The sequence below is a fragment of the Raphanus sativus genome, chromosome 6 (genome assembly GCF_000801105.2).
Source record: "Raphanus sativus cultivar WK10039 chromosome 6, ASM80110v3, whole genome shotgun sequence".
In the NCBI taxonomy this organism is placed as follows: domain Eukaryota; kingdom Viridiplantae; phylum Streptophyta; class Magnoliopsida; order Brassicales; family Brassicaceae; genus Raphanus; species Raphanus sativus.
The window spans coordinates 52629765-52642689 of NC_079516.1; the positions used below are offsets into that span (position 1 = coordinate 52629765).

Sequence of the window (12925 nt, forward strand, 5' to 3'; positions counted from 1 at the left end):
ACTGAACTAAGAAAATCAGATAGATCTTGTTATAACATTTAGTATAAAGTTTATGGGATTAAGGTCGAGAAAAACTATGAAATTTCCAGCAACAAAAGATATCAAATTTTCTTACAAAAAATGCGACAACTTTTTGTACTGTTAATCATATCTATATACTAATACAAACCAACAGGTTACAAATATTGGTTTATCAACTACTACATGTTAGAGTTTTCGTTTATATTAAAAGTGGGGAGCTACATCTTAAACATCTATGGCCTCAACTTATGACTCTTCATTTGATATAATTGTATGTTTTGATACGCATGCGTGGTTAAATTGGTTTATGGAGTTTATTTCAACTTAATGAATTTAAGTAAACTGATGAGATAGTAACTAGTAAGTTCAAACTTGGAAGGAAAAAAAGAAGTTCAAATTGCTTCTAAGTTTTGGAAAGTTATATAGGTCAAATAGATTACAATGTTATCTGAGAACTTAGATATCTCAATTTAACAAAAAACAATCTCTAGATATAGAAAAGGAAAAGTAAATACAAGTGAGTTAAGAGATTACACACAGAATGGTCCAATTCTAGTTATTCTCAAAATTTTCTGCATCTACATAAATCATTACATAACTCTATATTATTGAAATGAAAGTAGAAAATAAAACTTACCTATTTTCAACTGATTTTTTAGAGAATTTTCATTTATTTTTAACTAATTTTAGTCACTTCATTTATTTATTTTTTCTAACTTAATTCAAATACATTTACTCTCTCTTTTCAATTATAAGTAGCTTTTACTAAAAGCATAAATATTTAGAAAAACATATTTATAACTTTAGCATTTAATTAAAGAGAGAAGAAAACCAATAGCAAACCACACTTCTACCTTTTCTTTTAACCATTTATTTAAGTATTATTTTATCATATTACTTTTTACATTAGACTTTAAAATAACTTATATTGTGAAAAAACAAAAACTTCCAAAACTAGTTATATATATAGAAACAGAGGGAGTATTACAAGTATAAAACATAATTTACTTATTTTAAGTGTTTTTACATTTTTTCATTATTCTTAACTACTTCATTAATTATACTATTTATTATAATAATATGACATCATTTATTTTACGTATTAACTATAATAATATCATATGTTTGAATGAAATTGTTTTATCCATGAAAAAAAATTAAACTGATTAACAAATAATTTTTTTATTTGTTTACATAATCAGTTATACATAAACATTCAAAACTCGATGTACCTATTTGAGTACGAATCAATTTTGAATATCAGGTTTTTGAGTTTTAAATTAAACTCCACTAAAATATTATAAATTTCCTAACAAACTTCGAGTCAGATTCTTCTAGATCGTTCGTATGAATTTAAAAATATCTAAATAATTTATATATTTAAAAATATCATTAAATAATGTATAAAAACAAAATTAAAATCCATATTTTCGCGCTGATCAGCTCTTGTGTTAGGTACTGCTTTAGTGAGTTATAATCCAAGTGTATTAATGGTTGCAGAATCTATAATTAGTTTTAGATATAGTAACATGGGTTTCAGAGCCACATGCCCCCTCCTAATTGGATCTCAGATGAAGACAAATGAAGTTAGATGCCACTGGCTAGTCGTCCACCCACCCGAACCGGGTCGGGTGTCAGCGAGATCCGCGGGGGTGGGGAGATGGGTGTGAATGGGAAGAATCACGCCCACACGTCCTGGTTCCAGATTCAACCTACATCTCTCTCTTCTTCCCATGCGGTCAACACACACATTAAACTCTCTCTCTCTCTCTCTCTCTCTCTCTCTCTGATAATTACACTAGCATTATACGAATTCAAAATATTTATTTAATTTGAAACTATATGATAAAGTGTATATATATATTACCACCAGAAATTTCCATATTTCATCAAAACGTCCGACGATCAAGTACAAAAAGGAGTAGGGAGATGAGAAATAAACTTTCTGCAGACCCGCCACAAGAATATCAGTGGAAATCCAAGTATATTTTTGCACACGGTAAAAAAACTGTATCATGTATCCCCTTTGTCTAAAATTGTAAATCTCCTTACCATTAATGTGCGGAGTAAAATATATCTTAGTAGTATAATACTAGTATGTTTTACATGGAAAATGTCTAAAAAGAAGAGAACCAGTTTACGGTTTGACAATTGAAGGCATAATATAAGTATGTCTTAGAAAACCGCACATGAAAACTGAAACGGAACAATGGAAAACAATTGAAAAAAGTAAGTAGGCCAGGATCAAGAATATGAAGTTAAAAAGCATTATGAAAGGAGTAAGAACCATGTTAACTTGAAAAAGGATCGGGCCTTTGAAGCTTCAGATGAGCTGGTCTTGGTTAATTCGTTCTGTATATGACGAATATATGGTTTATCTTGATCTGGGGGCAGTCATGTTCTACTTCATAAGCAAGACATAAAAGGAAATAAATCTGAAAATTTTATAATATTTATAAATTTATAGATTACCTAAGCTCCGTTGCCTTTTTAATGTCGATTAGAAAAACTCTATAGCATACATCCGACTGAGATTACTCTCTGAATGACTTTATGCGACATTAATGTAACAAAAAAATCAATTCGAATAGGATATTGTCCGTAAATTACATAAAGTCTTGAACGTTAGTACAATTTAAAATGTGTAAGTATATATAATTGTATTACACTGAGGGTTTTCCTCGAGGATGTTCCCCAATCATCGCACCTACATTTCATTCTTTTATCAAATTGTTTGAATATTTGTTTTATATATCATGTATATATAATTTGGAACCAAGAAGAAAACAAAATCAAATTACTTTTTTGGTAGACATTACGAAACTTGTAAAAGATGGAGTATTATTTATATAAACATAATTTACTATGTGGAAGCCATCACAATTAATGAATCAAATAAAATAATAAAACTCATCATCATATCAAGATTCAACAACATGAATTTAGTACTGTCCGGAAATAAAATAAAAGTTGATTATTATGTTAAACACTTTATCCACTTCATATTAACATGGATGAATCATGACCGAATCCAAAGCTTTTTTATAGGTATGCAAGAGCGACTCCATCTTATTTTATTTTTACCTTAATAGAACACCATAACAATAATGTATACTATTTGTTTGGTCATGTTTTGAATAATGAAAATGTATATACACAAGACAAATAAAAGGGAAAACAATGAGAAGAAAAGTAATGAGAAGTGGCACTGTCGAACACTTTTTGACATGTCTTGTCCGGAAATGATTACTTTGGTGGTCGTGTAAGCAAGAAAATAACTGAAGTTGCATATTTAGGAAAGATATAATTTTCTTATATATTAAGGTAACTATTTTTTTGGGTCAAAATTTAAGGTAACTGTTAGAGTAGTGACCTAATATTCCGATCGCGACGTGAAAGCCACCATTTCGAGTTTCAGGCATGTCCCTTAATGAGTCAATGTTTACAGGAAAGTGATTTAAACATTAAATGAATCATTCACGCTTGTCAGCTTCTCCACGTGCGAGTGTGAGCTGGTTTTCGCTGGCTGGTCTTGTAACGTGAAGGCATCGCAACCGACGGGGACAAACATCCAACGGCGTCTGACGCGCTTGTCATCTTCTCTTTCCCTCCACTTCTTGTCTCGTTAGTCTTCCCCAAGCTTCGCGATTTACGAGCTTGAATCTACCCTCATCGAGCGAACCATACACAATTAATCCGTTCAGCAATTTATGGTAAAATCCAAAAAAAAAACAAATCGGCTGGAAACAAAGGAATTTAAGTCAGTTTTTCTTGAAACGTCTAATCAGTAATATGTAACTTTTAGAATGATGGAATAAATTCAGAATTGCATAGATTTTATGGCTCGTGCGTTTACACATTCTTTTTGGTAAAATTGTATTTTTGAATCGTATTCTTCTTGTTTAGCATCTCATCGTTCTGTTTTACATTATATATCGTACCTCTTGATCTTCTAATTGTTTAACTATTATGCAGTGTCACTGATAAAAACCATTACTAAGATCTGTTTTTCTGTGCTACTTGATTTCTTTTTACTTTTTTTTTTAACAAACTTGATTTCTTTTTACATATATTTATAATAGTAGTTATTGGTAAGGCCGGTTGAACCAAAAAAAAAGTTGTTGGTAAGGTCGGGGACAGTGAACGAGTTATAGCTGAAGTTGAATGATTAGCTACCAATTGAATCGTGTAAACCAAACACAATATAATCATATATAGACATTAATATTGACATATATAGTATTTTCAGAAAATGATACTCCCTCCGTTTCTTAAAGAGTGTCGTTGTGACATTTTTCACACAGATTAAGAAAGTTGTTGAAATATATGTAAATTGTAATTAATTATACCTCTTTGACCAATAGTATTTTAGATAAATAAAATTATTTATAAAAGCAATGCAGTTTGCAATTAATTTTCAGCTGAAAGTTAGTATAATTTACATTGGAATTGTAAAATGACACTTTTTGTGTAACAAGAAAATGAGGTTAGAGTGACACTTATTATGAAACAGAGGGAGTATCTAACATGGTTATTTATTTCGTGGAGAACAATCTGATTGGTGATATATCCTGGATACTAAAGTATCCGTATACAATAGAGTGGTTCTCTTCTCCTAGATTTTACGTGGAATATTTTCTGTCATCATCCAACCACAATAAGTCAATAACGTTTCTTTAAATTCTCAGCTTGTTTATGCCATTTCAGCTCTTAATTATTTATCACTAACTTTCATGCACCTTTATTAACTAAACTTACATATATTGCGTACACATGTACTCCAATATTTGCAGGTGAAAAAAAATTGCGAGGACAAGAAAACAATTATATGTATTTTTCTAAAATTAGTTAACACTAACGGATCCTTTATAAGTATTTTAAAGGAGCCATTCCTTGACGCTTATTTAAAATTTCAATGTCAAGGCAAATCATTATTTTTTGATTAATCATACGTAAGTGAGAATATTTTCTGTCGTCATCCTACCAATAATATTTTGTTATTTCATATTCAATATTTTCTTAAAAAAGCAAATATTATAAAGTTATATTATGTTTGCAATTTTTTTAAAAAATATTTAACATTGTCAGTGAAACACTTAACCATAAACTTTTGGATAAATTCTAAACCCTAAATCAAAAACACTAAACATTAAATTTTAAAAACACTAAATCATTAATGTTTATGATTTATCCAAGGGTTTATGGTTTAGTGTTTATTATTTAATGTTTAGTACATAGAATTTACTGTTTGTTGGCGGCGTTAAAAATATTTTAAATTTTTTTTAGTAACTACTACTATTTTTATTTATTTTTATCCAAATGTTTAGTGATTATGATTAAAAGTTTAGTATTTAGAGTTTAAGATTTATATCTTAAAATTTATCCAAGGAGTTAAGGTTTATTATTCTACTGACGGTGTTAAAAATATTTGTTTTTGCAATTACTACTAAATTTTATTTGTTTATACTTTTTATTTTAAAAATATAATATAACTTAACAATATTTTATTTAATCTTTTTAAAAATATTAAATATAAAATAACAAAATACTATTGGTTGGAGAACCTAAGAATACATGATTTTTTAGCATCATGTACGTAGTTTTATTTTGTTTGCACTAGCCAGCGACGGCTAAAAATGAACATAATCATCAGAAAGGGATATAAGTGTGGCTTATCGGAGATTATAAATTTATCCGTTGCTCCTTACGATTTGAATGTGCATATATATAAAAATTAAAAAAGTTGTTATTTTTATGTTTTACCGATTACATCGAGAAACATAGTATAAAGAGAAAAAGACTCGTGAATGTTAGCTACAAAATAAGATATCGTGAATTGATAAAATGTAATTAAAATATCGTACTTAGGGGATGTACCAGCTATAAAAATCAGACATATATATGCATCAGTTTCTTCATCAGCTTAACTTAAGTTTAAAAACAAAATCATATTAGATTCGATATGGACTCGTGCGCTTTAATTTGTGTGTCCACTATAATAATCTTTGATATAATTCCACGCATCCATGGACTATCAAGAGTAAACATCATCCAATATTTTTCACGGAATTCTTTGTTAAATTTCGTTTCCCTTATTTTTCAATTAAAGAGAGAAACACACAACTGAAAATTATTACAACAGAAAACATTGGACCCCACAAAGTGACACAGTAGATGGGACCCACACACCGCTCATGCGGCACGCTGTCAATCTAAAGTCTAAACCAAACTAAACCCATCTTCCATCCGAATGCGTTCTTAACCTTGACCTCTCAGACCTAACCCTAAACCCATCTCTCTCTCTTTCTCTTTTTCTTACAAGCTTCATCTTCATGTGTTACTAATCCAGCTCCAGTTTCATTTTACATGTACAAGACCTTGTATCTCTTTTATTTTTCTCTTCTTCAAATTTTCAATATTCTGTATCCATCCTCAAGCTAAGCTACTGTTTTTGATTCGAGCAAAAAAGGGGATTTATTAAATTAGGGCTTTCAATTGTTTGCCTTTTTTTCTTTGCTTTTCATTCAAGAAATGGATCAGCTCTCTCGCTCTCTCCCTCCACCTTTTCTCTCAAGAGATCTTCATCTTCAACCCCACCATCAATTTCAGCAACATAATCACGGCCACGAAATCGACCAACACCGAATCGGCGGCCTAAAACGCGACCGAGACAATGAAATCGATCCAAACGAGCACTCTTCAGCCGGAAAAGATCAAAACACTCCCGGTTCCGGCGGAGAAAGCGGCGGCGGTGGTGGAGGAGGAGATAATCAAGTCACGAGAAGACCACGTGGAAGACCAGCCGGATCCAAGAACAAACCAAAACCACCAATCATCATCACTAGAGACAGCGCAAACGCTCTCAAATCCCACGTGATGGAAGTAGCTAACGGATGTGACGTCATGGAGAGCGTCACCGTCTTCGCTCGCCGTCGGCAGCGTGGTGTCTGCGTTTTGAGCGGAAACGGCGCCGTTACCAACGTTACAATAAGACAGCCAGCTTCGGTACCCGGTGGTGGCTCGTCCGTCGTTAACTTGCACGGACGTTTCGAGATTCTTTCTCTCTCGGGATCTTTCCTCCCTCCTCCTGCTCCACCGGCGGCTTCCGGTCTGACGATTTACTTAGCCGGTGGTCAAGGACAAGTCGTTGGAGGGAGCGTGGTGGGACCACTCATGGCTTCGGGACCTGTGGTGATTATGGCTGCTTCGTTTGGGAACGCTGCGTATGAGAGGTTGCCTTTAGAGGAAGAAGATCAGGAAGAGCAGCAGCAAAGGGCTGGATCGGTAGGTAATAATATAGATGGAAACGCAACGATGGGTGGTGGAACGCAAACGCAGGCTCAGCAACAGCCGCAGCCGCCTCAGCAGCAACAATTGATGCAAGATCCGACGTCGTTTATTCAAGGGTTGCAACCGAATCTTATGAATTCAGTTCAATTGCCTGGTGAAGCTTATTGGGGAACTCCAAGACCATCTTTCTAAATCGCCAAAACAAAGTTTGTTGTTCATTTATAATTATATCAAATTTTATTTTTATTTTATCTAAAAGATAATTGTAGCCTTCGACGAAGATTTGTGGGTACGTATGAAATCGAAGAGAACCGTTTTGGTCACGAGATTGGTCGATCGGTCTTTTAGGACTGAGAGGGGGTTTAATGTGTTTGCGTTGACTTGGAGATTATAAATTGTTGTTTTTCGTGTTTTAATGATCCATGTGTTGGTGATAACTAAGATTTGCGTATATATTGAATTATAGTGCAGAAGCTATGATTTCAGTGAAAGGTTTATAACGCTCAACTAGTACTCAACAGGAGAAAGTTACGTGTTACTAATAACAATGTCAGTTTTTTTATATTAGGTCAAATACTTGTTCTAAGTCCATTATAAGTTATCAAACTCGAAACCCATTTTCCGAAAAATTCACATACTATAGTTTGTATATTATTCACCTGTTTAAGTTTTAACAATGGCTATTTCTTTTAAGTTTGAGGAGTTATATAAGGAAAAAAAGAAGAAGAAAAAGCGGATTGTTCCGAGGTTGGTGAGATGATGGTGAGGCAAGAGGCATAATGACAAGAACAAGACTTGGGAACAAGGTGATTGCATTTGGCAGATACTTACTTGGATTTGCACATTTACACGAAAATCCTTAGATATATACAATTATAAAAGTAGGTTCCACATACAATTTTTTTTTAAAAAATCGAAGCCGTTTTAACTAATGAATTTTTACAGTAAATGTCTGATGTTATTTTTAAAATGTAAGAAAAGGGTCGAGTAGAAATAGATTCTAAATCTTGGAACCAGAAAATGATGATTATATTGACTAGCTCACTTGATCATTGCCTATATATACTATTGATCACATAAATTTTATGGAAGAGTAATATTTGTATGTGTAGGGTTTGATTTGTAAGTAGAGAGAGAAAGCAAGAAGGGAGGTGAGAGAGAGAGGAGAAGAGCATTGGATGAAGCACCGACGCACGTGCGTGTCTGTGAGAAAGAAAAAGTTCCTTTACGAGGAGATGAGTGAAGTGAGAGTTCCTTACTTCCAAAGCCACCTCGCTCCCACACTTTCCCCATCATCTTCATCTCTCTTCCTTTTGCATTTACATCTCATCTTCTCTTTCACCTTTTTTTCTATAACATATGATCGATCGCACATTTTTTGCTGTCCAAACGATTACTATGATATGAATCATAAAACTATAACAAGAAATATAAGTTGAATATAGCCTGCACAATTATGTTTTCGATGGACAATTTCCGTTTAATTAATGGTTTTGATATCAGACATTTCGCTAATGTATACAATTATACATGCATTCTTATACATATCTGTTACCATTTTGTTGTAAGGTTTTATGTAAAATTTGAAATTTCAATATTTGTTGTCGGCATTATGAGTGATTAGACGTAAAATAGATGGTTTGACTTTTAAGTTGAATGACTAAACTATAGCACCCAAAATAAATCCACTATATCTGAAGTGGGATTCCCGCGTGTGTGTGTTAGTAGGCAGGCCCGGGCCATATGTGTTAGTGATACATCATACATGTATACTATTTATTAGACATATTCGTTATGTACATGCATCAATATGCAGTTTGGACTTCGTGATTCTTAGTTGAGCACTAACTGGTGTGTTATCCACAAATCTGGTCGAAGTTAGTAGTACTTATGAACCAGAGCAATAACCACTCATAAGTCATACCAAAATCGAGACTCCGTTTTAATTCTTTTAACATAAAGTTGTAATGTATGATTCGGGTTTCCAAATTTTAAGTTGAGCCTCTTTTTCTTTGAGCCTATTACTCTTAGATTCAGGCTATAATCTGTAGATTATTGGGCCTATAATGGGCTCATAAGGGAGGGCTCTGTTTTCTCAACGCTATTACCGGAGAGAGCTTGGTGTAAACTTTTCGAGAGTTTTTGATGCATTATGTTTTTCTAAACTATATAATTAGGATTTAGGAGCAGTCACGACGATGGACCAAATGTAATCGAACGTGCATTGCATGAGGTTAATTATACACATAAACATAAATCAGAAAATATAAACCATTGTAAGCTTATTTTTTTTGATTAAGTATTCGAGAAGGCTGCTAACTATAAAAGTGAGTCCATAATCAAAATCTTTGTGACTCAATATCCACGTGGCAATATCACAGAAGCTCTTCTCTCCAGACAAAACAAAACCCTAAGACGGCTTTGGTGTCTTAACATAATCTCTATCTGTCTCGTTCCTTCACCCTCCGCCGCCAATCTCTCGCCGCTTCCATCCTCCTTATCGGAACCTCTCTGACATTATGCTCAGAAGCCTCCACTGCCACAGCTCTATCATCGGACACGCTCACACTATTGCCATCATCCTCACCAACTGATTGCAAAAGCTCGGTGATTCGTTCTGATAATTTTGTCGTTTGTGTGTTTACAAAGATAAAAGATGGCTGCTTTGAAAGGTTATGGATTATGTTGTATGGACTCTGCTCTACACTTCCCCTGTCCAAAGCCATTCCAACAAGGCTACAAGAGGTTTCCCTTCTCTTCTCCTCTTATTTGTCTTATTAGATTCAATGGTATAGTTTTTGGTCTATAGACAATGAAATCAAAGTGATTAATGTTCTCTTGTATGGCCAAAGCTGAGTCCTTTTTTGATTTGATTACTTAGACACATAATGTGCTCTTTGTATGTATGTGTGGAAGGAGCTCGAAATGGGTCTCTCCCATAGCAGCTGTTGTACCAAACTTCCATCTCCCTATGCGCAGCTTAGAGGTTAAAAACAGGTCCGTTGGATTTAAAAGACTCATCTCTTTCACGCAATGTTGTATTGTATCCCAATATTTGGTTTCGTGCTTGTGTCAGGACAAACACTGACGACATAAAAGCTTTAAGGCTGATCACAGCCATCAAAACACCCTACCTGCCCGACGGAAGATTCGACCTCGAAGCTTACGACGACTTAGTCAACATCCAGATCCAAAACGGCGCCGAAGGCGTCATCGTCGGCGGCACGACGGGGGAAGGACAGCTGATGAGCTGGGACGAGCACATCATGCTCATAGGCCACACCGTCAACTGTTTCGGAGGAAGCATCAAAGTCATCGGAAACACCGGAAGCAACTCCACCAGAGAAGCAATCCACGCCACCGAGCAAGGCTTCGCCGTCGGGATGCACGCCGCCCTCCACATCAACCCTTACTACGGGAAAACATCCGTGGACGGTATGATGGCGCATTTTCGCTCCGTCCTCCATATGGGGCCCACGATCATTTACAATGTCCCCGGGAGGACGGGGCAGGATATCCCGCCCCGCGTTATCTTAGAGCTCGCCAGAGCGAGCTCTAACTTGGCTGGGGTGAAAGAGTGCGTTGGGAACAAGCGTGTTGAAGAGTACACTGAGGAAGGGATCGTTGTGTGGAGCGGGAACGATGACGAGTGCCATGACTCGAGGTGGGACTACGGGGCGACGGGTGTTATATCGGTTACGAGTAACTTGGTTCCTGGTCTGATGAGGAAGCTGATGTTTGAAGGGAAGGACTCGGCGTTGAACGAGAAGCTTTTGCCTCTGATGGGTTGGCTGTTCCAGGAGCCCAACCCTATTGGGCTCAACACTGCTTTGGCCCAGCTCGGTGTGGCGAGGCCCGTGTTTAGGTTGCCTTATGTGCCTCTGCCTTTGGCTAAGAGGGTTGAGTTTGTGAAGATGGTGGAGGAGATTGGTAGAGAGCATTTTGTTGGCGAGAGGGATGTCCAGGCTCTTGATGATGATGATTTTATCCTTATTGGTCGATATTAGCAGCATTAATATACTTTCTTTTGAATCTTTTTTCTGGTTACTTTTGGTTTGGTATTTTTGATGAAGAAGAAGAGATGGTTTTTATACTTTTGGTTTATGTATAAGCTGATGAATGAAACTCATGGAATGATTTTTCATCATATGTTCTGTGTCTTGTTTTGGTCTTATGCTGTCTTGGACGGCAAACGGCACGCATTTTTGGTTCTGCTATTTTAAACGGCATGGCTTTTTCCGTTGCATCCACATGTGAAGATAATTAATTATGTTGAACACTCCAAATCCAAAATTTAGTATTAGCAGTGAATTTCATTAATTTTTACCTCGTCTTAGGGTAAATTTCTCTTAGATTATTTTTACATTAATTTTTCTTGGTTAAAAGTTAAAACCCATACTAATCTCCAAGCTAATCTTCTTTATATCCATTTGGTACAAATTATTGAACCATACTCTCTTTGTTAAGATTGACATGTTGAGTGGAGAGTAGATTTTTTAATCATCAGGAGAGTAGATTTTTAAAGCATTAACAAAAGAACACACATACATAGATTACATGAGAGATGGAACAAAACAAAAAAAATTAGATGTATACCCCAATAACACTAAACCATTTGATTCTAACATATAAGACCCGCTTAGATAATAGGACTTTTTTTATTGTTAACTCACTAAAGAAGAAGAAGAATATGGTCTTCAGATCTTGGTGCTTGGTAATGGTAAGGTTTTTGTTTATGGAACAGGTGAAACTTGTTTGGTCTGAAGCTGAGAGAAGAGAGCTTTGTTTTCTTGGTGAAGAAGAAGAGCTTTCTTCCTTAGTTTCTCGTTCTCTTGTATGATGTGTTGGTTCTCCATGTAAAGCCTTATGTTTTCCATCTCCATCTCCTTTTCTTCCCGCCACATCCTCCTCCTCCTGAAATAAGTTGAAAGAAAAAATAAAGCATTAGAACGTTATTTGATCAAAAAAGCATTAGAACGTTATAGTGACTCATAACGTATAGTGACAAAGTTGATATTATAGATTGTTTGAGAGAGGTGCATGTGTGATTATGGAGATTGAAACCTGGAGAGGCGAGGGATACGAACGTGAGTTTGTGTTTTGAGGTACACAACTAATCTTGTGGGTGCGTTAGAGAATGGTTCTGAAGAACTCAAACACATCTTTGGAGCTTCAAGAGAGAGAGACAAGAAGAAGTAAGAAGTGTTTGAGTAGCTGGAGAGATGGATATAGAGGTGGATATAGAGGCGTTATATAGGTGAATTTTGCATTTTCCTTAGAGAGAGAAGAGAGAGATAGGCTCTTTTAGAAGGTAATGATGGCAAAAGAATCATCATGATTACAAAGGGACAGGGGAGAAGATGAAGTTGAATATTTTGAAGATGAATGAAGAAGAACAAGTAAAACAAAAACAGTCTCTATCTTTAATACTATAACTTTATTTTTATATATTTTTATACTGATTGATTAGTTAATTGTACTATTTAGAAGAACTTAGGATGTTTCCTAAAAAGCTCGAACACACCGGTTAAGAGGTACACACGACTAAACAAACTATTCAACTTTTGTTATTGATTTGTTTGTTTGCATGTTTTGTCAACTTAATCACATGGTT

At 34.9% G+C, this 12925-nt stretch overlaps 3 protein-coding genes across 3 annotated transcripts; 2 read left to right on the top strand and 1 right to left on the bottom strand.

Moving 5' to 3' along the window:
* The first annotated feature begins 6261 nt into the window (after nucleotides 1–6261).
* Nucleotides 6262–7765, top strand: LOC108812498 (AT-hook motif nuclear-localized protein 22-like). The gene has a single exon (XM_018584774.2). It carries the CDS (start codon nucleotides 6553–6555, stop codon nucleotides 7501–7503), a length of 951 nt encoding a protein of 316 aa, XP_018440276.2. The 5' UTR covers nucleotides 6262–6552; the 3' UTR covers nucleotides 7504–7765.
* A 1918-nt stretch (nucleotides 7766–9683) lies between these two features.
* Nucleotides 9684–11404, top strand: LOC108812496 (4-hydroxy-tetrahydrodipicolinate synthase 2, chloroplastic). Its single transcript, XM_018584773.2, has 3 exons — nucleotides 9684–10056; nucleotides 10228–10308; nucleotides 10388–11404. The coding sequence occupies exons 1-3, from the start codon at nucleotides 9968–9970 to the stop codon at nucleotides 11316–11318; spliced, it is 1101 nt and encodes a 366-aa protein (XP_018440275.2). The 5' UTR covers nucleotides 9684–9967; the 3' UTR covers nucleotides 11319–11404.
* A 419-nt stretch (nucleotides 11405–11823) lies between these two features.
* LOC108812499 (protein LITTLE ZIPPER 1) lies at nucleotides 11824–12653 on the bottom strand. The gene is made up of 2 exons (XM_018584775.2): nucleotides 12376–12653; nucleotides 11824–12225 (listed from the first exon to the last, which is right to left on the bottom strand). Exons 1-2 carry the CDS (start codon nucleotides 12471–12473, stop codon nucleotides 12045–12047), a joined length of 279 nt encoding a protein of 92 aa, XP_018440277.1. The 5' UTR covers nucleotides 12474–12653; the 3' UTR covers nucleotides 11824–12044.
* Between the last annotated feature and the right edge of the window lie 272 nt (nucleotides 12654–12925).

What these genes read in the sequence shown, in the direction of transcription:
- LOC108812498 (XM_018584774.2), top strand. Translation starts at nt 6,553, where the DNA reads ATGGATCAGCTCTCTCGCTCTCTCCCTCCACCTTTTCTCTCAAGAGAT.
- LOC108812496 (XM_018584773.2), top strand. Translation starts at nt 9,968, where the DNA reads ATGGCTGCTTTGAAAGGTTATGGATTATGTTGTATGGACTCTGCTCTA. An exon ending in TTCCAACAAGGCTACAAGAG is followed by an intron (nt 10,057 to 10,227) that starts GTTTCCCTTCTC and finishes TATGTGTGGAAG; the next exon opens with GAGCTCGAAATGGGTCTCTC. An exon ending in AGCTTAGAGGTTAAAAACAG is followed by an intron (nt 10,309 to 10,387) that starts GTCCGTTGGATT and finishes TGCTTGTGTCAG; the next exon opens with GACAAACACTGACGACATAA.
- LOC108812499 (XM_018584775.2), bottom strand. Translation starts at nt 12,473, where the DNA reads ATGTGTTTGAGTTCTTCAGAACCATTCTCTAACGCACCCACAAGATTA. An exon ending in CGTATCCCTCGCCTCTCCAG is followed by an intron (nt 12,226 to 12,375) that starts GTTTCAATCTCC and finishes AACTTATTTCAG; the next exon opens with GAGGAGGAGGATGTGGCGGG.